Consider the following 24408-nt stretch of genomic DNA (forward strand, 5'->3'; position numbering starts at 1 on the left):
AAGATCGGTAAGACCACCAGCTCAAAGTCTGGCAACTTATTTTTATATATAGGTCACCAGACTTTCCCTTTGCTTTACGCTCATGTCTCAATTCTGTGTCATGACCAAACTTGGCTTCTCCCCATGAGTGAGACAAACCACAGTGGTTACTCTTGCAGCTTTTGCACTTCACACCACTGGTGCTGCGTTGCTCTCACCCGCACATCGCTTCTGCATGAGTTGGACTGCTCTCCAGCATACTCCTCTAAATGCTCACATCTGTACCGATATTCATGACAAATCCTCAATATTCTGTGCATTTAAAAGCGTGTTACGCATGGATGAAGATGCGTTCATTGCAAAGGTGTAGCTTTTTTTTTTTTTTTTTGAATAAGGAGCAACTGTCTGTTTATGTATTTTCTTGTGTCTGCTTTTTACCATGAAGCTCATTTGAATAAACCAGATGTGCTTTCTCTCAACAGTGAATCAAGAAACGATCCCCTTTTTTCATTGATTAACTCAAATATGATCATCATCAGCTTGAAAAGTCTGGGATTTGCTTTCTTCAACAAAAATATAGTTTCTTCAACTTTAGTAGACATGTTACATTTCTCACACAAATAAACAGCATGGAGGTACACTAGATGTGATATAGATATTTACACATATTAAAGATATGTACAAAGCAATAACAATAAGTGGGTGGTACATCAAGAACAGAGTTTTTCATGGCTTTTAGTTTTTTCAGCAGTCATGTTCCGACATTGTGTGCTGTGCACAATATAAAAACACACAAAACAACATTAAACAACATACTGTTTGTCTGATACATTATAAATAAGTGTTTGTGTTTTTTCATCAAAGTAGTGACAGGGGCAATGTGAACAAAGTATTGCTTTGACATCAGACGCATTACATGTCTCGAACCCTGAGAAATTCTGAAATTATTTGGATGACACTTTAGGAGACATATAGACACATCACTGCTCATCTCCCACTAAAAAAAAAAATAAAAAAATATTGTCTTCCTTGAATGACAAGAGACAGATTGTACAGCAATTGGACCCGATATGCATCTATGAATAATGTAGTGATTTACAATTTAAAAGGAAGACTAGCTGTGTCTCAGACATCACTATAGGTAGATGAGGTGGTTCAAATAAAGAACGCTCAGACCAAACACAAACATTGAAACAAACCAAGATGGCTGATTTAAAAACAACAAGTGTGTCCCAAATTGTATATTTCTGTACTAAATACTGAGCATTCTGAGTGCATAGGTGTGTGGACTGCAAGATTTTCAACAAACGCCAGCCTTATTGGTGACGTAACAGAAGCAGCGTTTTGACGTCGGTCTGTGCCCACTGGCTGACTAATGTACTCCTAGCTACTGTGGTACATTTCAATCATCATCAATAATCAAGATTGTGGTGTATGTTTGTTTTACATCGGACAAACTGTCTTCACTGAAAATTTGCAATAGTTTACAATCAAATGGCAATTAAATATATTTTGACACTCGAAGGAAGTGCAAAACAGCAATGTGCGATTTGGGACAGCACATCTGTACTGCACTGAAATGAACAAGAAGTTTATGTTTTGGGACACAGGCTACCTCAGTAAAAATCCACTTTTTTTGTGTGTGTCTCCATGCGTTTGCCCTGGTCTCCTGTGGTCATGTGACTCAAGGGTTTATGTCACCCAGTTGTCCAGCCGCATTCGTTTGACTGTCGGACTGTCGGACCTGCTCACAGGGACTGAGTTAAAGTCTGGCTGCTGTTGCTCCTCTCGGTCACTGCCTCCCTCGTGGGAGCTACAGGAGGAGCTTATGCTCTCTGCAGGAGATCTTCCCAGCTCGGCTCTAGTGGATGTGGTGGAGGAAGTGGAGAAATGAGGGTGAGGGTGGCCGAGAGCCTGCCTCACAAACCCTGACTGAATTAAGTGGTCATGGGGTGGTGAGATGGGCTCAGCCTTGATGTTGTGGTTGGTGGTGGTAGAGAGACCGGGGGCCAGAGACCTGCGAACAGTGGGACACACACGGAAATGTTGGGTGTTGCGAAATCAAAATTGAGTTGCTATGTAGTGGCGGCAGCAACATTTATGTTTGTCAATACCATTAAAATGCCATATCTGTATTTAATTCAGATACAGTCAATCTAATGCATTTTGTTTTGTGCAGACACCATGGGTTAAAAAAAAAACAACCTCAAACTTGATGTGTGGCACGACCAAAGAAGCAGTGCGAGCGTCCCTTCTTTGTCTGTACCTGCCACATGTTTAAACGTGGCTTAACCACAGCACTTCGAGCTTTAAGATTGCTAAAAAAACAAACAAACAAACATGTAACCCCCACCTGCCAGGGTACAGCACCTGCCCTCCTTGTGCGATGCACACCGAGAAGATCGAGATGGTTGAGAGGGAATGTTGCAATTTCTAAACAACGCTAGTTGCTATTGTTTTACTGCTGCTTGATGTCTTTAGAGTTTCTAAGTCATTCAGGCTGGTTAGTAGCCCCCTAATTTTTCTATGAACTATGAGGACACCTTATTGGATTGAAACTACTTCTTGACGATAACTTTCAAAGTCCTTTGTGTTTATCTAGTAATTCCTCTAAAAAGGATAAAAAAAAAAAAGGCTCTCTTACCCCAGTGAGCTCAACTGGTGCTGCTGCCATGCTGCCATGGAGCCCAGAGAAGGGCCCGCAGGAGTGCTGAAGCCTGATAGCTCTGCACTGTTCAGGGAGTAATCTGTCAGAGAGACTCAACAGCATTAGAACTGCGGAAAGGGCTTCTTTGAAATCTCATTCACCTTACAACCATAGATTGCAGAATTATTAGGCTGCAATCACTTTTATTGATTGCAGTTACAGGGAAGAGGACAGGTCATTTTTGCATCTGCATTGTCCTTCCATATCATCTTCAAACAGAAGACGCAAACACACTGTTGCCCATGAAGTTGGAACTACTAACTAGTAATCACGTATGACCGAGTGCAATGATGATAACATTATTTGTCCTGGTTAGAGTTCAGGTAAAACGTTTGTTTGGTCAAATAAAAGAGAAGTAGAAAAAAAAGTTAGCTTTATGTGCAATAAAAACATGAACTTTTTTTTTTTTTTTTTTACTGCTGTCTGTCCATTTGTGTATTAATATATTTTTTTTTACATGTTCAAAATAAACACAAGTGAACTAAAGAATGTGTTCTTCTTATGCTGAGAGGTTTTTGAGTTTGAGTAATACTCAGACACAACACAAAAAAAATATCAAGGATTATAATGTACCGTTATTATAGGCTGCACTGACTCCAGAATAAATCAGACTTGGATGAGTCAGATTGGATGTGGTGATGGAGACAACAGGAGTGGACGGAGGCAGGCTGGACTGACTGCTGCACAGGCGTTGGTTACTCTGGAAATATATAAACACAGGAATTCAGCTTGCCTGGATGTCTGAAATTGTTTCTGTGGAAAAAAAAAAGATGTGATGCATTAAAATACTTAATAGTTGTTGCTTCTAAATGAAGCTTGCAATGCCCAATATTAACCACAAGAGGGCACAGCAACCCATTTTTCTTTTTTCTTTTTTTTTTTTTTTTTTTTTACCAGAGAGTCATTTCAGAGTTTTTAAACTTCAGAAATACCAACAAACAAAGCACGAGGCTTTGGAGAGACGTCATGATCAGGAAGATTCCACTTAACAGCAATGATCTGACAATCATGGCTGTTTGGCAACATTCCATGATTTCAAGCAGTGGGATTTACAGTGTCTTTCTATCATTTGAGGCCTAATAATTAACAGTTTAACAAATTAGAAGAAAAGATCCAAAACTAATGGTAAACCTGAGGAAGCAGAAAGTTTTTTGTCTCATGATTTCAACGTGTAAATAATGTATTTGCAAAAACTATTTGGAATGGTGGAAGCTAAGCTATACAGGGTCAACGAAGGTTAAAAATGTTTTACTCCTTCACATTTTTGCATTGACGTGGAGAATAGATGTCAACCACAACCAGGGCTATCAAGACTGTTCAACTGCGTGGATGATATTGGGAAAGATACGACGTGCGTAACTGAATAAAATGGTGTTTTCACTTTATCTAGCCTAAAAAACTGCCTTAATTTAATCGGTTTTATCTTTTATTTCTTGAAAAAAAAAAGGCAGGGATGGGGTGTGGGGACCCAAACAAAGTTAAAAAAAAAACACTAGATTCATTTTCCAGGTTGGTTTGGCAAATTTTTGTGTCAGGCTCGTAAAACCGCTTGTTAATAAAACTAGTAGCTCTGTGATGTTGGTTCCTAAAACCAATTAAAAGTGTGCTGCTGTTTTTCTCTGGGTGTTGGCATTCCAACTAAACACTGTCAGTGGTGACATCATCCAGAATGACGTCGTCCACTGCTCCATGCTCACTCACTCAGCCAACACTTGACGAGTGGGTTCACCAACTTTAACAGACGACCAAAATGTCAGCAAACAGTCCAGCGCACACCTTCCAATCCAAACTAACTTACAGACCTAAAAATGATAATGGGGTCTGAGAAGATGGCCACACCTGCACAAGTTCTGTAAAAGATCCAAATAAATGAAGCCAAACCCTCTGCAGTATCAGAAGGTTGTCTGTTGGTTTCAAAGAGCACAGAGTACACAGTTCAAATGGCACAATTTCCAGCAAACTTGCGTAAGAAGAGACAGAAAATTGATAAAAGGTTCATTCAGAACAGCTGCTGTTGGACAAAAAGTGCTGTAGTTAGTGAGAATCAGACCCAAAGTTTCAACTGTGCACCAGCATCAGTGTGTAAGAGCTAATTGGAAGACTAACAGTTACACATTGTTATTTAAAAAAAAATACTGAAAGATTCAAGCGAAAATCGTAGATAATAAGTAGATAATACAATGGTGTAGTTTTGGAAAGTAAACATAAGCTGCTCCAAACATATTAAGCTACTCCACATTGACACATTTACTAAACATGTTTCTGGTTTTATTTGTAACAGTAAAAAAAATGGACTTTGCACCAGTTGCAGACCAAACGAAATTGACATATGATCTCATTAACACAGGAACACAAGTTTTTGAAACCAAGTCCAGCAGACTGGCAGGAATCAAGCAATCAGGAATCAAATCACTTGAACTTGTGAATAAAAACATTTTTTGTGATGTGCAGTTGAGCATGAAACGAGAGACGTTTCAATTTTCAAGTATACGCTCTGCTGTGTTCTGCTCCACAACAATGTGGATGAAAGCAGAACATCTGGTGCTTTGGACAGAAACCCAAAGTCTTTTACATTAAAATAATACACAAGAGCTCAGATTATGTAGGTTTGGCTTCAAACTTGATGGCTCATCAAATTGTTCTTTTCTTCAAAAACATCTGGAACAAATTCCACTTTATTGTGCCACGAGCAACCCCGGTGCTCCTGCACAGCAAAGCTGAGAGAACTGTGTTCTACTGAACAACGAAGCTCTGGAAATCCACCTTGATTGTCAACAGCAGTGAAATATGAACTTTTTTATCACGTGGTAGCAAGCTACATATTCTTTTGACACAGGTGCCGACACACTTACCAACGCCATTGCTTTGGACTGGGGGAGGACACCACGGAGGTCGGTCTCTTGAGAGTCAGGGACCCCAGTGCTGACTGGAGCTGGAGGAGATTTGGGCGGCATGATCTTTCCCAGGCAGTTTCCTCCGGGTGAGCCCACAAAACCATTCACTGAACACAGGTGCGGAATTTGGATGATGTTTATAAGAGGTAATTAAGAGACGCCTTCTTTTCAACACAAACATTCTCCAGTAAAAAAGTACAATACACCTGACAGACAGATTAATCGAAGTGCATAAAGGGGGTTGGGGGAGGGCGTGTGGCTACTGGGGTTAGAACCAAGAAAGTACAGTTATATATTATACAAAAGATAACCATGAATAATAGATCTCTCTCTTGCTCCTGAGATTACATAAGGGTACAGTTCGTATGAGACATGCTCTTCAGGGAAGGAGAGCACGAAGATGAGAGTGGAAATATTCTGGAAGGAGGTCTGCTTGTAGTAAACATCAAACGTGTCAAGATAAAGGTACACTGGGCACGAAACCAGCCCAAAAACCAGCCAGTGGCTCTTTCAAACTGCTCCATTGTCCAGATGTGATGCCGACTACTGATGCTGTGCCATCTGTTTTCAAGCAATGCAGTTTAAATTAAGTATCACACACTAAAACAAAACCAAAACCACAGATAGACCAGAGGAGCTTTTGAGAACTGTTTGTTATTTTACTTATTGTTATTTTATTTTTATTTTATTAGAGAGCATGATTTTCCTATGGATTCTTATTTTATAAAATATTGGAATTATTCTCAAGAAATACTATAAAAATTCAGCTATTAAAAAAAATATTTGTAAAAATCTACAGTGGACAGTAATGTGAATTGGATACAGTGTACAAGTCCTGAAAGACACATACCGACTGTCTGATCAGAGCCATTCTGCAGAGCCAGATCGGTGTTGCCCGGCAGACCACCTGCAAATAAGCACACAGAAACCAACTGTGTCCAAAATGTTGCAGTGCAGTGCAGTGATCTCAGTTTGTTTTCACCTTTTTACCTCATTTATGAAACACACACACACACACACACACACACACACACACACACACACACACACACACACACACACACACACACACACACACACACACACACACACACACACACACCTGTGTTTCCAGCACTGGAGGGTCTTTGAGGAGAGCTGACGGCGGCTCTGTGAAGGTGTGTGTGCTGCGAGGAGAGGATCCCACTATCAGCCATGTGTGCTGCTGCAGCCAGAGCCTGAGAGGTCACAGCACCTCCTCCTGGTGCTGCTGCTGAGCTGAAAGACAAGCTGCCTGGTGCTGGGTGCATAAAGGATTGCTGAGAAAGGCCTGTGGACTGTGGAGGCAGTGAGAGAGTCAACACAAGCATGGTCATTATCAGAGCAAAACACTGCTTATCAGACAATCTCATTTGGTGTTTTGAGTTTGAGTTTGAGTTTTGGATTTGATAAAAAAGCTGATGTGGTCGAAAGAAGTGGAGAAGGTGTGGACATGTACAGACAGCTGATGTTATTTAGCCTCACATGGATGTGTATCGACAGAGTGTTTATAAAAACTTTCAAATATAATTGATTTACAAAATGATAAAAAAAAAACAACCTTATCTGACTTACGATTTTATGGCTTTTCATCATGTTGTCAAATTCCTCATTAATCTTCTTGTATTTCTCCTCAGTACTTGGAGTGAGAACATAGGAGGCATCTGCGTCAGGGCTCTCGCCGCCTCTGTGCTCCTTCTTGTTCAGGGCCTGTACGTGAAAACAAATACAGGGGGCAGCACTGAGCACATGAAAAACATCTCCATCAAGACTCTTGGCACTGCCTGCACCTGCCCACCTTCACAGATTCTTCATAAAGCAACGTTCTGAACGACGTGACATTTGTCTAATACAGATTTTTTGAGACAGTGTCATCTGGAATAGTGTCTGTTGTCGAGAGAGCCTCGTCCAAAGGTAACACTTCCTATAAAACATATTTTTTAAATGGTCAAGCGCGTGCGTTTTAATTGAGTCCTTGATGGAAAAAATTTCGAATATACTTGCAAATATCTGAAAATGGGCAGAATACGGCAAAAAAAAAACATACAGTTGAGTGAGTACTGCGAATCCTATCAGCAATCAGCAGTCAACACTGACTTACAGTACAATGAATTGGGTTGTTCATTGGTTTGATTGTAGGACATATTTAGATGTTATTCTCCTTTTAATAGCGGCTTGCAGTGAACTTGTTTTGCTGCCGACAATAAACTCTCAAGTCAAACACATGCACTAAAATCAAACAGTAGAATTTGAAATGTAATCTCGCACAGCAGTGCATCACATCCCACAGCACTTCTCTCAACTGTTTATATTAGACATGAAGTTGACATCATGCACTTGTTTGGTTCAAGACAGATCTGTTTTAAATACATAAGAACCATAACAGCACCTGGACTTTGGGAAAAACAGAAACTGTTTATATGGCATAAAAACAAAACTACTGACATCACACAATCTGAATGATGACATCACTCGTCTGGTAGACATCAACTCATCTCTGCAGCTCACCATGTTATGCATCATAGCTTGGAATGGACAGACTGACAGAGCCATCAGGGCAGCCAGCTGTCTGTCCACCACATGTCCTCTGCATTCTCAGACACTGGGAGTTACTCTGATCTTCAGGCACACACTTGCGAGTCTATTTTCACCGCAGGCTTCAAAGTGCACTCGGACAACTGGTGGCTACTGCAGAAGTCACACGCTCACTTCGGTACAAATGCAGTGGCTGCTAACTTTCACACTGCAGTGGACGTCAAGCGGGACGGATAGAATTTTGCTTGGTGGACCAAGTGTTGCAGAACTATGGCATCCTCCACTACTGTGGTGGTGATGATCAACCATAACGGTCAACAATTCCATCCTTCAGTCGTCAACAAACAGACGGCACGGGCCAGACACTGAAGGTGATGAACAGTGCAAACTATGTTTCACATGTTTACGTACGTTGCATTTTTTTTTTGGTTCAAATCAGATTTATCGCTCAATTTATCACCACAAAATATATCAGGGCACCTGTTCCCACCAAGACCGGAGCCTGCGAGCCTGTTTGAAAGTACCCTGACACTGGATTAGCTTCCAATCTAGCAGGGCAAATCTAGCCCCCCATCAATGCCGTTTTAAGCCACTAACATCACGTCTTGACTATCTCAAAGTGTCTGTGAGAGGATAAGAGGGTGCGTGTCCCCTTAATATCTCAAATGTCAGAGTAGGCTTTGGTGGCTCCCAAAAGGCATGTCGACTGTCACAGGGTTCCCGTCACAAGGAGCAAGATGCGACGCTGAGCATTTTAACATGCAAGTCTGTTGTCTTTTTGCAGTTGGGGCTGCATCAAAGACAAAATAACAGCCCCCGCACACACATAGCCGAGCAGGGAGTGTTTTCTATTTGGCCGTTGTGGGCTAAGAATAGGGCCAGCAAAGCAGTGTTAGAGATGTGATCTGTCACATCTCTGGCAAATAGTTCAAGCTCAAGAAACTTTTTTGTCTTCAAGAAAAGGCCTCTCAGTCTCAGAAATAGATTGCTTTCTTCTGACGCATCCTTTTATACTTTACATGAACTGAACCAAAGCAGTTGTTTGCCACAGCTCCACTTGTCAGTGTACTGCAGTTTTTACTCTCTTGTATGGCTGTCATTCATCTCTGGGTTCTGTGGGCTGGAATTACTTCACCGCATTCCTTGGAAGATTCCCTTGTTGTCAGGGAAATTGTAGCTGCTTTAGCTGGCAGACCTTTACCATCTATAAAATAAACTTAAACTTAGAAATGATAATTTTGTAACAATTTACTGCCTCATTCATCATTTGGCACCAGGGGTAATTCAAGAATATAATATCTGATGTTTTGGGTCAACTAATAAACTAATCAAAAATGGTAAATGGACTGCACTTATATAACCCTTGACAGTACCCCACCCCAAAGCGCTTTACAAAGGCCTCTCATTCACCCATTCACTCACACATTCATACACCAATGGGTGGCTGCTGCACATGCCACAGTTTTTAACTCCTATTAAAAAATATTGTGGCTATACTGTACGTATATCAAACGAGAGGCTTGGTGCGTTGGACATGTAAATATTCGCGTTCAGGTTGTGTGACAAAGAAACGTGACAACAATCTTTTTTTTTTTTTTAAGACACTGAGATAAAGGCCGTGTGTAAACATGATCCATCTAAAGACGACAATGAATCCAAAAGAAGCTTTCACTCCTCCTGCTTGCACGGGTTAATGTCAGCAATGGGGTATTAGTTTACACATAAGCAAATTTCCAGCTTAATGTTGCAAATTGAGTGACCGATATGTAAAAGATCCACCTCACTCTTTCAGGCTCGTCTGTTTGTGGAGGAGAGAGGAACAAACAAAAAACAAATAGTAGCTGCGAGCAGGCAAATCAAGCCTGACAGACATGATGCAGGTGGGAGTTTTTTTTAACGCTTGGAAAACAGACGGCAAAATAGTAGTAGTCAGAATCATTATGGGCAGTAACCATTACTGAAGTATGTGAGTAACAAGTAACATAGAAGAAGAATTGAGGATTAAACATTCTATAGTTCTGTGTATGTATTTACACTGTGTATGTATGTGTACAAAATTTCACCCCCCGAGAAAGCACAGCACATTTACTGAGCACAGAGGGAGCGAACACGACGTCATTGTTTTGTGAACAATGCCAAGTCATGAAATAAGAGTATAATATTGCAAGCGAGAGGATGTCCCTCTTGCTACTCCTTCACCATTGTTTAGTTTTCCTGTGAAACAAAAGTTGTATATGCTATTTCAGTGGAAGGTTATTGTTTGCATCGTTTGCTACTATTTATTGTTTACTGACAATAGTATGTGGGAGGCGGGGGTCAAGGGAGGGCACACAAAGAAGGGAGGAATCGTTACTTTGAAATTTACTCCACAGTTGGTCTGTTGTGTTTTGAGCAGAAAACACTTGAAGCTCACATAACGCATTCATTTTTGATAGCAGCAGCAGTGATGAGTAAGTGTCTCACAAAAAGAACAGTGCACCTGAGGGAGGTGATGCCCTGTCAACAGGCCAAAAACACTGGACAAAGTGGTATAATGTTGGATCCATGAATGTATTATTTAAAACCCGGTGACAATGAGAACACTGACTGGAATGAGAATTTCATAGTCAAAGCCCAAAAGTCTGAAAAAGATGTACAACTGAAAAAAAAAGTTCAAAAATTGAACTGGCAAAGCGACGCGGGGAGTTCCAGCTGCACTGAACTGAACTGAACTGAACTGTGACTCACCTCCACAATATCAGAGTTGGTTCTGCTCTCATGGGGTTCGTTGTATTCTGTGTATTTTAGCAGGACTTTGTCCATGTCAGTGCTGGCATACTGGAACAACTTGTTGGAGCTGTTGAATATGATGAGGGCAATTTCACAATCACACAGAACGCTCAGCTCGTAGGCCTTTTTCATCAGGCCAAACTTCCTCTTCATGAAAGTCACCTATGAAGACAGAATTCAAAAAGCCATTTAAATTCATCACATAATTCAGATTTTGTTAACTGCTGGATATTCAATGAGGATGGCGAACGAACCATTTTAGCGTTGGGAAAAGAAACATTTTTTAGCAAAGATAATATTTGTGAATCAGTAAAAGTGTTTCTTCTTCTTCTTCTTGCTTCAGCAAAAAGTTATCCACGCAAAAGAAAGAGCTCCTTCAGAGTAATTTCATCTTTGAAAAATTAAGATAGCCCCTTAAAGAGTGCAAAATTCAGAGGGAAAAGGAAAAGTGTTTACCACAGATGAAGGAGAGCAGGGGGAGGAATGCTTCCCTTAAAGGAAGCAGACATTAGTGGACTAGAATTTTTAAACTGTTAAACTGTTTATTTTTTGATACCACCATGTTTCCTTGAAGCATATCATGAAAGGCATCCACAACCACAAGTATAAGAAGCTCAGGTTCCAGTGGCCCATTACCCACACTGGCCATACACTCATCATTGCACTGCTACATCCCTGCAGTGAGTCACTGTGTTAATCTCCATTTGTACTCCTTCTGTTATGCCTTCTGGGATGCTGACTCATCATATTTACACCTGCACGTGAGTCGCACGCATCCCGCACATCACAATTTTCAGGAATATTTGGTATTACAGCTATTGGTTCTTATCTGCTGGTTTCATATTTTTGTTCCGAAGACAAGCTGTGTTTGAACAAAACAAACAAATTTTGCCTCTCTGAGAGAGACCAACATTTTTTTTTACAACTATCTACTGTCCTTCCACAGTCATGAAATGAAGGTTAAGGTCTCCCATATGAACTAAACATCTCATAACTTTCCTGACAACTGCTTCCATTACAGTCTGTGTCAGCAGACTGGTGCATGATTTTTATTAATGGAAGTAATAAAAAAAAAAAAAAAATTAAAAAAAAAAAAATATATATATATATATATATTCCACTGTTCCCTGTAACTTCTGTGGTAATCTTACACAAGACGGTATCCTTCTCATCATAAAGGATTTGACTTTTTCCATAATATTTAAAACTCCTGCAATATTAAAATTTTCAATTTTAATATTTCTGTGGGAAGTATTATCCTGTTGCGCCTATTAAAGAAAAGTAATATTATTGTGACTGTGTCACTTTGTGTGCAATATATATATATGTATATATATATATATATATATATATATATATATATATATATATATATATATATATATATATATATATATATATATATATATATATATATATGTATGTATATATATATATATATATATATATATATATATATATATATATATATATATATATATATATATATATATATATATATATATATGTATGTATATATATATCTATATATATATATATATATATATATCTATATATATATATATATATATATATATATATATATATATAGATATATATATACATATAATTTTTTTTATTTTATTTTATTTTTTTTTTAAATTGGACCCTTGACAGATAAAATGGGAATATAGACCATCCTAAAATAGAGTACAGGAACCTAAATATACTGCAAGTTGTATAGTGCGCAGTTGACAACTGAAGCAGTGTCTATCCCAAAAAAAAAAAAAAAAAAAAAACTCAGGTCAAGACAACCAAACATCAAATATAAACACAATTGTACATATTTATTTTCCAGCCACATCTCTATTTCCAGTGGCCCAGGTCTTAGGTCCAGACAGGCTGGTATTTGTTGTGCTGTTGGTGGAGATATATTTAGAGGAGGCAGACGGAGAGGGATTCCAGTGGGCAGCAGTGTGGGTCTGTGCAAGGACACGGCGAGGAGAGAGGGCTGCTGTGTTTCCCAAGTGCTGACCCACCCTGCTAATGACAGGGTGCTGTCCGGAGTGAGTTAACCCCAAATTACTGCCCTCACCACCAGTTGTGACCACTGCACCACTGCACTCTGAGCTTGGAGAAATCTTTGGACTCAAACCAAACAAGGACCCACAGAAGAATTGTGGACCTGTTGCTTCTCGCGTGCGCATCTATTTCATCTTGTATTAAGAAAGGAAGAAGCAGCTTCTACATTCTAAACGGCAAATCTGTTTTGTTGAAAAACATAAAAAGTGTCATAAAAGCGGGCAGGTACTTTCAAAAATGAGACTGTATGTTATTCACAACAGCAAATGAAAGTATTTCAGCTTTCAGGGAGAGGAACATTTCAAGTCATTACTTTCTTCTGACGACGCAGACACAGCAATAATCTAAAGAAACAGGATTACATGCAAAGAAAAGTTACCAACCTGACGATTTCTCTCATCGACAATTCTGGTGATTTGGATTTTTTTCCTCCCCATTGTTAAAGTCACTTCCACCAGCAGCCAGAGAAGATGAACAGTGGGATCCAGGCGGTTGACAGTTCAACAATCCTTAACACATAGTCGGAAGTGTCAGCGCTGCAACTCCAGTGTTAGTGTGGCATGTCTCCCTGAAAAACAGCAGCACAGTGTAAAGTCAACTTGCTTTGACCAATTATTCAGTTGGATAATGAAGCAGACAGGTTGATGGCAATTTGAGATCATTTTACTTCGCTTTGGTTACAATGACAAATAGACTACACTGTAAACTAAACTATTTTAACAACTACTTTGTCGAAGCAAATTCAAAATGTCTGTCTATGGCTTTTTCGTCTCTAATTATTAATTAAAAATGTCCATTTAATGGTAGCAAGTTGCCAAAATTCCTCGAAATGCAAAAGCAATTACCAAACAACCTTCAATCACGATAAAAAAAAAAAAAAATAGAATAATAAAACAAAACAATAAATCAATGCATTCCAGTCGCTGCACCATCGATGTATGTCATGTTTCCTGGGTAATCATTCAATCCGAGGTGAATCATTGACTGCACATTGATAAAGGCCACGAAAGGCATATGCACGTCTTCCTCCAGTGGAGTCGTGAAACGGGCACATCATCTCCCACCAGTTCCTCCACTCAAGGATTTTCAACTGTCTGATGGCACAGACAACCAAGCTGCATGCATTGTTGCACCATAACGTCCCCACGTTTCTGGCAGCGCAAAGCAGAAATGTGCTCCATGCTTCTGTTCTATGAAACCTCTGCCAGAGTGTTTTGCTCTGGAGCAACAACAAAATAACATGAAATACGAGCACAGTGCCTCTGCCTCACTCACCTCAGCAGGCTGCCTCCACACTTGCCCCCACAGACTCACTCCTACTTGAACGGTCTCTGCTGGACTGGACTGTGCTGTGCTGTGCTGACCGGAGTGCCCACCCGTCTTCGCTGCGTCCCTCCTCTGCTTCGGCGTCAGTGCTTCTGAACCCTGCCTTCCCCCAGAGCTCCTTAGCTCTCGCCTAATCTCATCTGATCTGTGAGGAGGCAGAGAGTGAGGTGAAGCCAGGCTTTACTCTTACCCTGGCTGGATTACTGTGCCACTAAACCACCTCCCCTCCCAGTGCAGACCCAGTTCAGGGGTTGTGAGAAGAAGGGTGCTGTATATCTCTCATACTTACTTGCTGATTGAAATGACCATGAAGTGTCCATATTTGATCAAATATGAAACTACCCAAATGGTATTTCAATACAGCTCAGCTGCAGATAAAAAAAATAAATCTAATATCGCAATAAAAATCCCAAATGAATTTGAAATGTTCCTTTTAAGTAATTGTATGCGAGCTCCAGAAGCAGTGTCTTGTTTTTTTGTGACCCAGCAGTTTATGAGGAGCTGCGCTTGATGCTCTAACTCATCCATTTTTACCACCGGCCCTGTTCCCGGCTGACCCTGCCAGGTCAGCTGCCGCATGCTGGAAGAGACAAAGACTCCTTGCAAATTTGGGATTTAAAGGCCACGAGGATTTATCCGTTTTACAATCTGGATGATTTGATGACAAGACACAAATATTTCAGAAACGAAAAAAAGCACAATCCAGGCAACTCATCTTGAGCGCGGCTGGCATGAGCTAACATGAAGCTAGCGGAGAAAAGATCACTTTATGGTTTGTTTTGTCAATATGTTTTCCGTTGGTGTTGATAAAACTAACATATATTTAAACTTGTCAACTCAAATGAAATAAACATATTTCTTGTACAAAATTGAAAAAGGAAACAAAAGACTTTTCCATCCTTCTGCTCACAATAGGAATTCTGTCTCAGGAAGTGGCTCTGCCCCCACTTTTTAAGTACACACGTTAACCAGATCAATTACGTCTTTAAAATATTGCAAACCTCTCTGGCTGGCAATGATATCAATTAAATTAACAGGACAAGAGGACAGAATTCGCTACAGAAGCACTCGCACAGACATCTGCAAGGTTCAGACATTTCAATAACTTGATTTCATTTCATTCCGCTGAAAATCTGACTTAATCTTATTCAATAATCATAAGCTTGTGGATTTTTTTTAAACAAATATTTCAGGACAGTAGGGAATTATATGCTGTAGTAGTTGACGCCAGAGCAGCAATTATTAGATGTCTTACACTGACATCGACTGGACGACAATAGAATCTGTTTGAACACATTATATACAAATTATTTCCTCAAGCATGTGCACCAGGGTGCTGCAATATAACAATTTCAAAGACCTGTGTGTAGTCTAATTTCAAAGGCTAATGTGACAATTTTTTTGGTTCACTATTCTGTTCTTTCTGTAACCTTCTCGATGCCTCTCGTCAACTTTAATACCCCCTCCTGTGATTTATCCCTGACAAGAAGTGTTAAGCCCCCCAAAGCAAAGCCCGGAGCTAAACACTCTTCTTTTTATCTCACCCATGAAATACAATTCCCGTGGATCACTCGAAGCGTGGCCATGCTTTCTTGGACTGTGAAAAAACACTCTTTTACGGCTAGACTGATGAAAATGCTACACTTACAGTTAACTGGAGATATGTTATTATTGTTATATGATATTGTGTCTTTTGACTCTGTTTTTTTCTCTTCACACATTTTGCTTCCGTGAACATTTCTGCAAGTGATCTGTGAGAGATGTATGCGTAAAAATTAAAAAAAAAAAATTAAAATAAAAAATAAAAATCACCCTTTTACCTTTTACCAGGCCAGTCTCCTAATTATGGGATGCCGTTAGAGCTGTGCCAGTATTTGGAAGGTAATGCCAGGATGCAGGAACAGGAGTGTGATGTTGTTATGCAGAATACTATTACTAGCACTGCTAGTGGGGGATTTACTCTTGAAAACATAGTGAAAAGATACTGGCTATTGTGCCCAAACTAGCAATGCATAACTTGAAATCATGGTGAACTCAGGAGGCAGCGAGGTCAGAGAGCTCCTCCTCAGATACGAGGACATACTGCAAGCTGCTCCATCAGGGGAAGAGACAAACGTTGAGAACAATTTTCATTCTTATGGAGACAATTAGTGTGGGATTATTGGGAAAACATTTTTTAAAAATGGTGAATGTCATTGAAAAAGTCACTGTCATTACCACACAACTGATCTTAATTATGAAAATGGCAGCTCCATTTTTAGTCATCGCACTGCATTGCAATGGGCTGGCTCTGCTTCTTCTGCATGGAAACTAAAAGTGAAAGCAGAGGCAGCTTACCAAGACTTCCCTAAGGTGTGATGGGTATCCCCTAGATTTCCACCTACTCTAAACACAAACGGTTCCTTCAAATGCTACAGTAATGTACATCAGAGGAATGATGCATTCCAAAATTGCATGTATGAAAAATTCAATGCGTGCATTTATGGTTCTGCAAGAGTAGATGGTGTCAGAGAAATAAGAACAAAAGTCTCAAGTCTTGGTCTGACTAACACCAGCAAAGCAACATAATCTTGATTTCACATATGACCAATGTTGGGCAGGTTCAACGTTAGGAAGAGATGCAGGGGGGATGTGCATCTCATTTGAGGTTAACAGTTGAGGCAAAAAAATCTGTCAAATGTCACATCGGCAATGATATGAGTTCAGACATATGGGTCAGACAGCACAGATTACATACATCTGAGTTATGATTAACAGGCAGCCACATCTTACACAGTCATTTGCTCGCACAATTTGAGGTTCTATCGTTGGCCAAATGTGCAAATTCTAAAAAATGATGAGCACTAATTAAAACCCCTTAAGGTCCTTTAACATAAAGAATAAATAAAGCAAGAGCTATAGAAGGTTAATCACGCTGAGTTCTCCCAGCAGCAGGTTGTTTCCAGCACAAAGCAGGGCCGAGTAATTGGCAACCCTTTCATCCCCGCTCCTCATTAAAGGACATGAGTTCATCTCTAATTGTGGTGACCCCACCGTGACCTGCGGTCCACTCCGACGGCAAATCAATGAGGCTTCAAGCTGATGCAACCCATCAGGCACCGCTCATCAACCCCCCTCCTGATCTCACACATTGAAATAAAGTTACCATTGCCTTCACCTGAGTATCATTTTGTTCCTGCAGATCAGAGAGCTGACCAAGGTCACCAGTGAGGCAGCAGCCACCCAGGGCCAGATGAAAGAGATTTCCCTTTTATTACTGGACTGATGATACAGAACACATCTGTTATTCATGTATTTACACTCCCTGCGGTTTTGCTCATCTTGCTCTCTATCTCCCTGTTTTTTCCCCAATCCTCAATCTTTCTTGCTCCTGCAGCTGATTTGCATCACACCCATTAGCAGCAAGGGAGAGGCTCTCTTGCTGAAGGCATAACAAGGCAGACAGATAGAAAAATCTTCCTTCCCCCGGCAAACCGGGACATTCTTTGAAGTTCTCATCAATGGAGTTTTTATAAAAGTTCTTAGGGGAGCTACATGGTAAACAGTCAGGCTACACACTGAACCTGCTCCCCGAGGGAGGCTGGGTGAGATCAGCAGGCTTGTTTACTGGCTGAGGTGTTTAACTCTTTCCTTTTAGGAGTTGCACTCAATATGCCAAGCTTCCCCATATGCCCAGTCGTCGAAGTGAGCTCTCTTTGATGTAAAGCAAACGAATGGCAATTTATGTAAAATCATAATGAAGTTGCAGCTACTCAAAAGAATGAACAAATGAAATTAGCATTTTCTATGCAAATGATGCTAGACCGGATGCAAAACGTCTAACAAGCAGCGGTATCTGCTGCCTGCTAGTCCTCCTCATAAATCAACCCAATGATCGACTTAAAATGAATGAAGTTACTCTTAAATGTCCCACTTAAGCCTTTTTGTAGCTTGCCAAGGTTGAAAATTGATTTTTATGGCGAGGTAGGAGCAAGCAAACCAAGCCCTGCTGTTTTTACGTGTCAAGGCAAAGCAGGCTGTGATTTATTCATCACCCAGAGTCAGGCTAGTCACATCATCACAGTGGAAAAATAAAATGTAAAAAATGTACTGACAAGAGCATCCGAAACCATGAAAAAGGCATAAGTGAATTTAACCCAAAAAGTCAGTCGCACAACAACCGTCTCTGCAGTGTTTCATTGTTTCTCACTAGTCTCATAAAACCTGTAAGACAGCAGACTGCACATTTAATCACTGTGATGTCATTTCATTATTGTGTTGCTTTTATGACAGTAGCAGTGGGATAATATTTTCCTGTCTCAACACAGAGACACTGATGTCATGGCTGCAACACAGATTGAAACACAAGCTGTCCTCTAAAGTATGGTTTTACTTACAAATCCTTTTTTCACATAAAACAAACAAAAAAAAAGACAGAAACATTCACACACACAGTGGTACTTAAGTGAGTTACTTTACATTGCAATGTGTATTTCCTGTTTCCTTGCATATGAATCAGCTATGGAACTCAAAGTAACCTTGGCCTGGAGGGAAGGGGCCCTTACTTTGGCTTAAGGCATCGCTCCACATCACATAGTGGTCATCCAGTAAACTTAACTCTCTAACTTGGAAAATCATTTGACTATCACAATTGTGAAACAGCTGGATTAGGTAAAACCTCCAACCATAACATTTCAGAGAAAATCAATGAGTGCCAACCCTCACCTGATCTACTCTGCCATTTGTGAAATCATTGGAAATAATCAAAAGAAGCAGGGGGGAAAACCCCTGAAATTTAAACATTTCAAAGGTCCAAGTTTTGAAATGTTGCGAAACAGGTAAAGTTATTGCTTACATGACTAAAGTGATGTGCAAATGAAACTCATAAATGGCCAAAAATGTTTCATGTGAAAGAAACCATCCGTCATTTACCCTCAGAGACTCCTCGCCACTGATTGTGAAAAGCAAGCAAAGCCTACCAACGACACAAAGGTTCAGTAACTATTCTCAACCGTGGGTGAAACTAAACATGGTGAAGACAGTTAAAAGTGACCTGCCCCCACCAGCACTAACACACACACACACAAACAGGGCAAACCTCCACATGTAGTGCAGTCAAATAGAGCACATTACAGGATGCACAGGGCTGGTTTCCAAACCCTCAATCTAAAATAACAAACTCCTTGCAGCATTGTTGAGGGGTTATCTGTGTAGAAGCCATGCATTCACAATGGAGACATCTTTATGACTGCGTGTTGGGTTTTGTTTTGTTTTTTTTGCCTTTAGAGTAAATTACAATGACCACCATGCCAGCTTTCTAACATCAGCATGTGCCGTGTACAGTCATGTTTAAGATTGAATGTGAGGGTCAGTCGAACACAAGTGTGCAATGCCTTGTTTGGGCAGACTAGTCTCTGGCACGGTTCATGTGTGACTGGGCACGGCAGCTTCCACATTTCATTAACCAACTACATAAGAACTGTGCCCAACTTAGAACACCCTGCCAAATAGATGTGAAGTGTAAACCGCTTGTGTGTTTACACCCCTCAAACAAATGTTGGAATTTTAAGATCAGATTTATCATATGAACAGAATTAAGCTACAATTAAAATATAACTTAAATAGTGCTGCTACCTGGCGCCCAGACAAATGCAAGGGTTCTGTCAGTGAGGAAAGGATTTCCTAATAGTGTTGCTACATACATTGTGACTGCAATTCAAAATTAGCAGTCTTTATATACTGGCCCTGTACATGTAGCTGTTGCACATAGCAATATCTAAGTAGAGAGACACACTCGTTACACCTCGAACACCACATACACGTTATAGATTATGTAGAAGATTTTATGGCTCACTCACTCTGCTGCTGCACCCCATACAGTGACAGCTTCACTAAGTTTTATCTTCCACCTCAGAGGAAGCTTTTGATCTGCTAAATGATATTAAAATGAATTCTTAAGCATTTTTGTTTGCTTCTTCTCATTGAGATTCTTTGCTCTCAGCAAAGTAATTTCATCCTTTTAATGTTGAGTACAGATGGGATGTAGATCTGAGGCCACTATCCTTAGGGTTCTTCATGTAATCTTCAATCCATCCCATCATCCTCAGCTCTGCCTCCACACACGCACGCACACCTAAGAATGGCCTACTTTGCTGTCATGAGGACTGAATATTGTAGAAAAACTTTAATGTCCACATTAGTATTAGAAACAGTGATGTCCACCATTTTGCTTTTTTTTTTTTCAAATGAATTTCGATCTTTTGCACTGCGTCATATTACTTGCATATTATGAACTGCAAAGTGGTCCCCCTTTCAACAATGTTCCGCGGCGCTACATTCCGCTGCTTGCCATCGGTAAGCAATAACTCCTCGGCAAAAGGCTAGTCCATGTTGCTACACCTGTTTTAAAACCCTAATGCACGTTGCTGGGTTGTAAAACCAGCTTAACCAAAGACGCATCCCGGGATTGGGAAATGCAAGTAGATTTTAGCCAGCCAGCCAGCTCACCTTCCAATCTGAAATTGTAGCAACCAATTCCGTTCTCTTGTCCAAATCCTGCTCGTGTGTTTTCATCATTGACTCTCCTTTGGGAGGAAGCCATCGGTGAAGCATTTGAGAAGAAAAAGCTGCTATATGGCAACCTGACAGCTGAAGCAGGGGACCAAGGCTGGAGCATAAAGGTATCGTCCACTACAAGACTAATGAAGGAGTTGGGAATGAGAGTATGGATGAGAAAACAAACAAACACACAAAAAAAAAAAAAAAAAAACAGTCACCGGGTTGAGGCTGAAGAGGAAGGAGACAGTATGGGCTGCCATTGAGTCTCTAATGTGACACACAACCAGGTCTGATCAACCTGTGGTGGGCCAGCCCCAGGTGATGGTGTATTGTGATGAAAGGCCAAGACACCCAATGAGAATGAGGAGCAGAAGTGATGATTTGACATCTCGGTGGCCCCATGTGGTCATCACCCAACTCAATGGTTGAAGAAGTGATCTTGGGTGGGCCGAGATCACTTCTTCAACTATTTCAACTCATGTGCGGGTGTTCCGGGGATTTTAACAACAAGTGTGACTAAGCATTATGCAGTCCTTTTCCTGGTAAAGTTGTAATGAATAAACCGCTGTTGAACATACACTGAATCATTATTTATTTTGTTTAAAATATTGCTTAGTGATATCGCTGGAGTAGCTTTTCAAAGCTGATTTCAACTTGCACATACATGCGTAGCCCTCTATAATTTCATAAGGACTTTCAGCAGCCTTGGACCTCGCTCTGGTCTGGGCCCTGTCTGTGCAAATTAAATTAATTAAGTTTAATTAAGCCAAGCCATATTCCCACTGACCCAGCACTGCTGTTTTAGCTGTCTGAGCTGAGGGAAACCTGTTAACCCAGGGTATTAAAGGTGGTGTTTAATGGGTGCTGCAATGAAGATTCCAAGGCTAATATTTGGAAATTGTCCAAAATGATTTCCAAATTTCTTGAGTGCAATTTTGGGTTCCACTGCAGCATTTTTAGCATCAATTGAGCAGCTGTGTGGCCCTGTGGTAAGACAGAAAGCAGACAAAGGCTTTACTTGTTTAAATAGGAAAACAGGAAAGGCGTTGAGAGCACAGGAGAGAAGAGAAGCTGGAAAGGGGGAAAAATGTAAAACATATTTTAAAGATTAAAATTTGGGATATTGAGGTCTGCATGTTGGTGCCACGGCTGATAATAGAGGAGGTAAGATAACCCTAGAGAAGGCAGGTGTGAGCAAAAACCTCTCAACTTCAACTTTACGTCCCCACGCAAGTGAAAACACACACACACACCCACACACACCCACAAGTCTAGTTTATTCAGTTTAGTCTGAAAAACAGCATCTTATTGTTCCAAGACAGAATCATATTTCTGCATAACTTTATACTCTGCCCAGAATCATGTACAGCAATATCAGTGTTTACTGCACTTAGATTACAAAGTGTCTTCTGTCAATGCACAGAAACAAATGTGCTCACCTGGCTGGGCTCTATGTATATATCTCTCCATGATCCTAAATATAACATATACAAATACTGCATTTCAGCTAAAGGTAAACTTGTGTTTTAAACTATACAGATCTAAGTCTCCTTACACATAACTGAAGCAGAAAACCCTCTTGTCCACATGCTTCCGGTGGACTGCGCAGTGTGACAGGGTGACAGTGTAACCATGACCTGATTACCTGTCCCCTGAAGCCTGTAATCACTAAAGCCAGCAGACAGGCATTGTCAGTCCGCTGACAGGCAGGATAATTGAAGGTGATGCTACATGCTGCTAGTCCCGCTAATGAAATATGAAAATGTAGGGAAGGGTTAGGTGGAGTTGTGGCTGCACATTGAATCCAAAGCAGTGGATCTCAGCAACCATTTTTTCTTTCTTTTTTTTTTTAAATGCCAAACGTAAATATGGACCAAGATAACCACACTGTTTAATCGCAAGCTTCAGAGCTTCCCTAGCTCATGGATTCTCAAGTAGAGTGACATACGATTTTTCAAAGACCAAAAAATATAAGAGAATTATGATTTTAGCTATAAAATATTACCCACAGGCTTTGGCTCCACAGTTAATACTTTATCAATTGAATATTAATCTAGAATTACTGAGGTCAAAGCTCTTTAAATATGTGAATGACAAATAGCTGATACAAATAATACCTCAAAACAAAAGCAAATTATATTTTAATACTTTTGCATGGGTATATAATTGAGCAAAGAGATAGACAAAATTTCCACAGCATGGAACAATACACTGTGGCTACTGGCTAAGCTGTTTACAGGAGAGCAGTAGGAGAAAGGAAAGTGAAATCAAATGAGGGTAAAATACAATACACGTATACTAAGCCCAAAACAGGTAATCCACATTAAAAACCCTTGCTTGGTCAGAACTAAACACTGGAACACTTTCTTGATGCCTTAAATAGTTTTCTTGCATGATTTGAAGTAATCAATTTATAAAGGTAAACACTCAAATTGTGGCTTTATTTTTTCTACTTTAAGTGGAATTAGTTTGTTCTTATTTCTTCTGGTTCCTCACATGCCCATCATATTCATGTTAATCTCCAAAAAGTGTTTTAAAGCTTTCAAACATAACTGAACTTCTTGCAAAAACATTGTGGCTTTAAAAAAAATAATGTTCAATCACATCATGTGAGCAAGAGCTGACACCATACGACTCATGATAAACAAATCTCCAAAAAAGATACTTGTTATCTACGAGTTATGAACATAATTAGACAGGAGGATTTAACGACCGAATTGAGCGTGATGGAGTTGCTTTCTGAAATCAGGGAAACAAACAGTTTGAACTAACTTGTAGCAATCTAAACCATCACGTCCGTCCCTTTAATTGAATGCCACATTCTTAATAAAGAAAAAGACGGCATCTCTGAAGCAGACAATAAGACGAGACGAGACAAGACTGTGACTCGGAGCTACGCTGGCAACGCTGCTTTAGCGTGAGTTCAGGCATCGTCGCAGAGTTCATCAAAGTTTTATGACAGGAGCTCTCCATCTCACGACATGATCGCTGCGTGTACAGCACAGCAGCCAGAGTGCACACGCATTAATCTCATCGTAGCTCAGGTCGACACTTTATGGTCATAACACCTAGTGACTTCCTTTGGCGTCTTGTCTCTAGTATTGCTAAAGTCAGATTCAAGTTACACTTTCTAATAACAAGAGCAAGCGGTCACGCACAGAGAGAGTGAACACGACGGCTTCCTGTCCCAATTCGTCTCCACGGCCGCGAGGACAGACAGCGACAACATGTTCTGCCACACAAAGAGAAACAGGTTTACCTGAGTCGGTCCACTGTCCCGTCCGAGCTTCCGAAACACAGCTGGGGTTCTCTCTCTCAAAATGTGTCCCGGGCAGCGTCCATGAACACACGACGCTGTTTAGGAAAAGTGTCAACCACCCTGCTCGAAGCAGCGCGAGCCATGGCTCCTCCCAACCGCGACGTGCACGAGCAAGAATCGTCCTGACGCGTTTGTGCGCGAGGAGCGATGGCGATCAACGATTGTATGTATACTGATTTAATATGCGCCGTTAAATACAGTACTTTAGAAAAGAAAGGGGCCCGCGTCGTGAGCAATTTTACATGGAGCTGGCACGCTCAGCT

General features: G+C 40.5%; 1 protein-coding gene across 2 annotated transcripts; it reads right to left on the minus strand.

The window, feature by feature from the left end:
- Positions 1-536: 536 nt before the first annotated feature.
- Positions 537-24244, minus strand: LOC142903519 (myocyte-specific enhancer factor 2A-like). 2 transcript variants are annotated; one of them, XM_076049211.1, is made up of 11 exons: positions 24086-24244; positions 14239-14434; positions 13347-13531; positions 10861-11064; positions 7174-7308; positions 6683-6896; positions 6431-6487; positions 5539-5687; positions 3260-3386; positions 2624-2726; positions 537-1996 (listed from the first exon to the last, which is right to left on the minus strand). In XM_076049211.1, exons 3-11 carry the CDS (start codon positions 13398-13400, stop codon positions 1672-1674), a joined length of 1368 nt encoding a protein of 455 aa, XP_075905326.1. In that variant the 5' UTR covers positions 13401-13531; positions 14239-14434; positions 24086-24244; the 3' UTR covers positions 537-1671. The 2 variants fall into 2 exon arrangements, with proteins under 2 accessions (XP_075905326.1, XP_075905319.1); XM_076049204.1 differs by lacking the exon at positions 14239-14434.
- Between the last annotated feature and the right edge of the window lie 164 nt (positions 24245-24408).

Source organism: Nelusetta ayraudi, unplaced genomic scaffold (assembly GCF_046127955.1).
Source record: "Nelusetta ayraudi isolate G7.1 ecotype Tasmania unplaced genomic scaffold, CSIRO-AGI_Nayr_v1 ptg000005l, whole genome shotgun sequence".
In the NCBI taxonomy this organism is placed as follows: domain Eukaryota; kingdom Metazoa; phylum Chordata; class Actinopteri; order Tetraodontiformes; family Monacanthidae; genus Nelusetta; species Nelusetta ayraudi.

What these genes read in the sequence shown, in the direction of transcription:
- LOC142903519 (XM_076049204.1), bottom strand. Translation starts at nt 13,400, where the DNA reads ATGGGGAGGAAAAAAATCCAAATCACCAGAATTGTCGATGAGAGAAAT. An exon ending in CCAACTCTGATATTGTGGAG is followed by an intron (nt 7,309 to 10,860) that starts GTGAGTCACAGT and finishes TTTCACGTACAG; the next exon opens with GCCCTGAACAAGAAGGAGCA. An exon ending in AGTCCAAAGCAATGGCGTTG is followed by an intron (nt 3,387 to 5,538) that starts GTAAGTGTGTCG and finishes ATATATTTCCAG; the next exon opens with AGTAACCAACGCCTGTGCAG.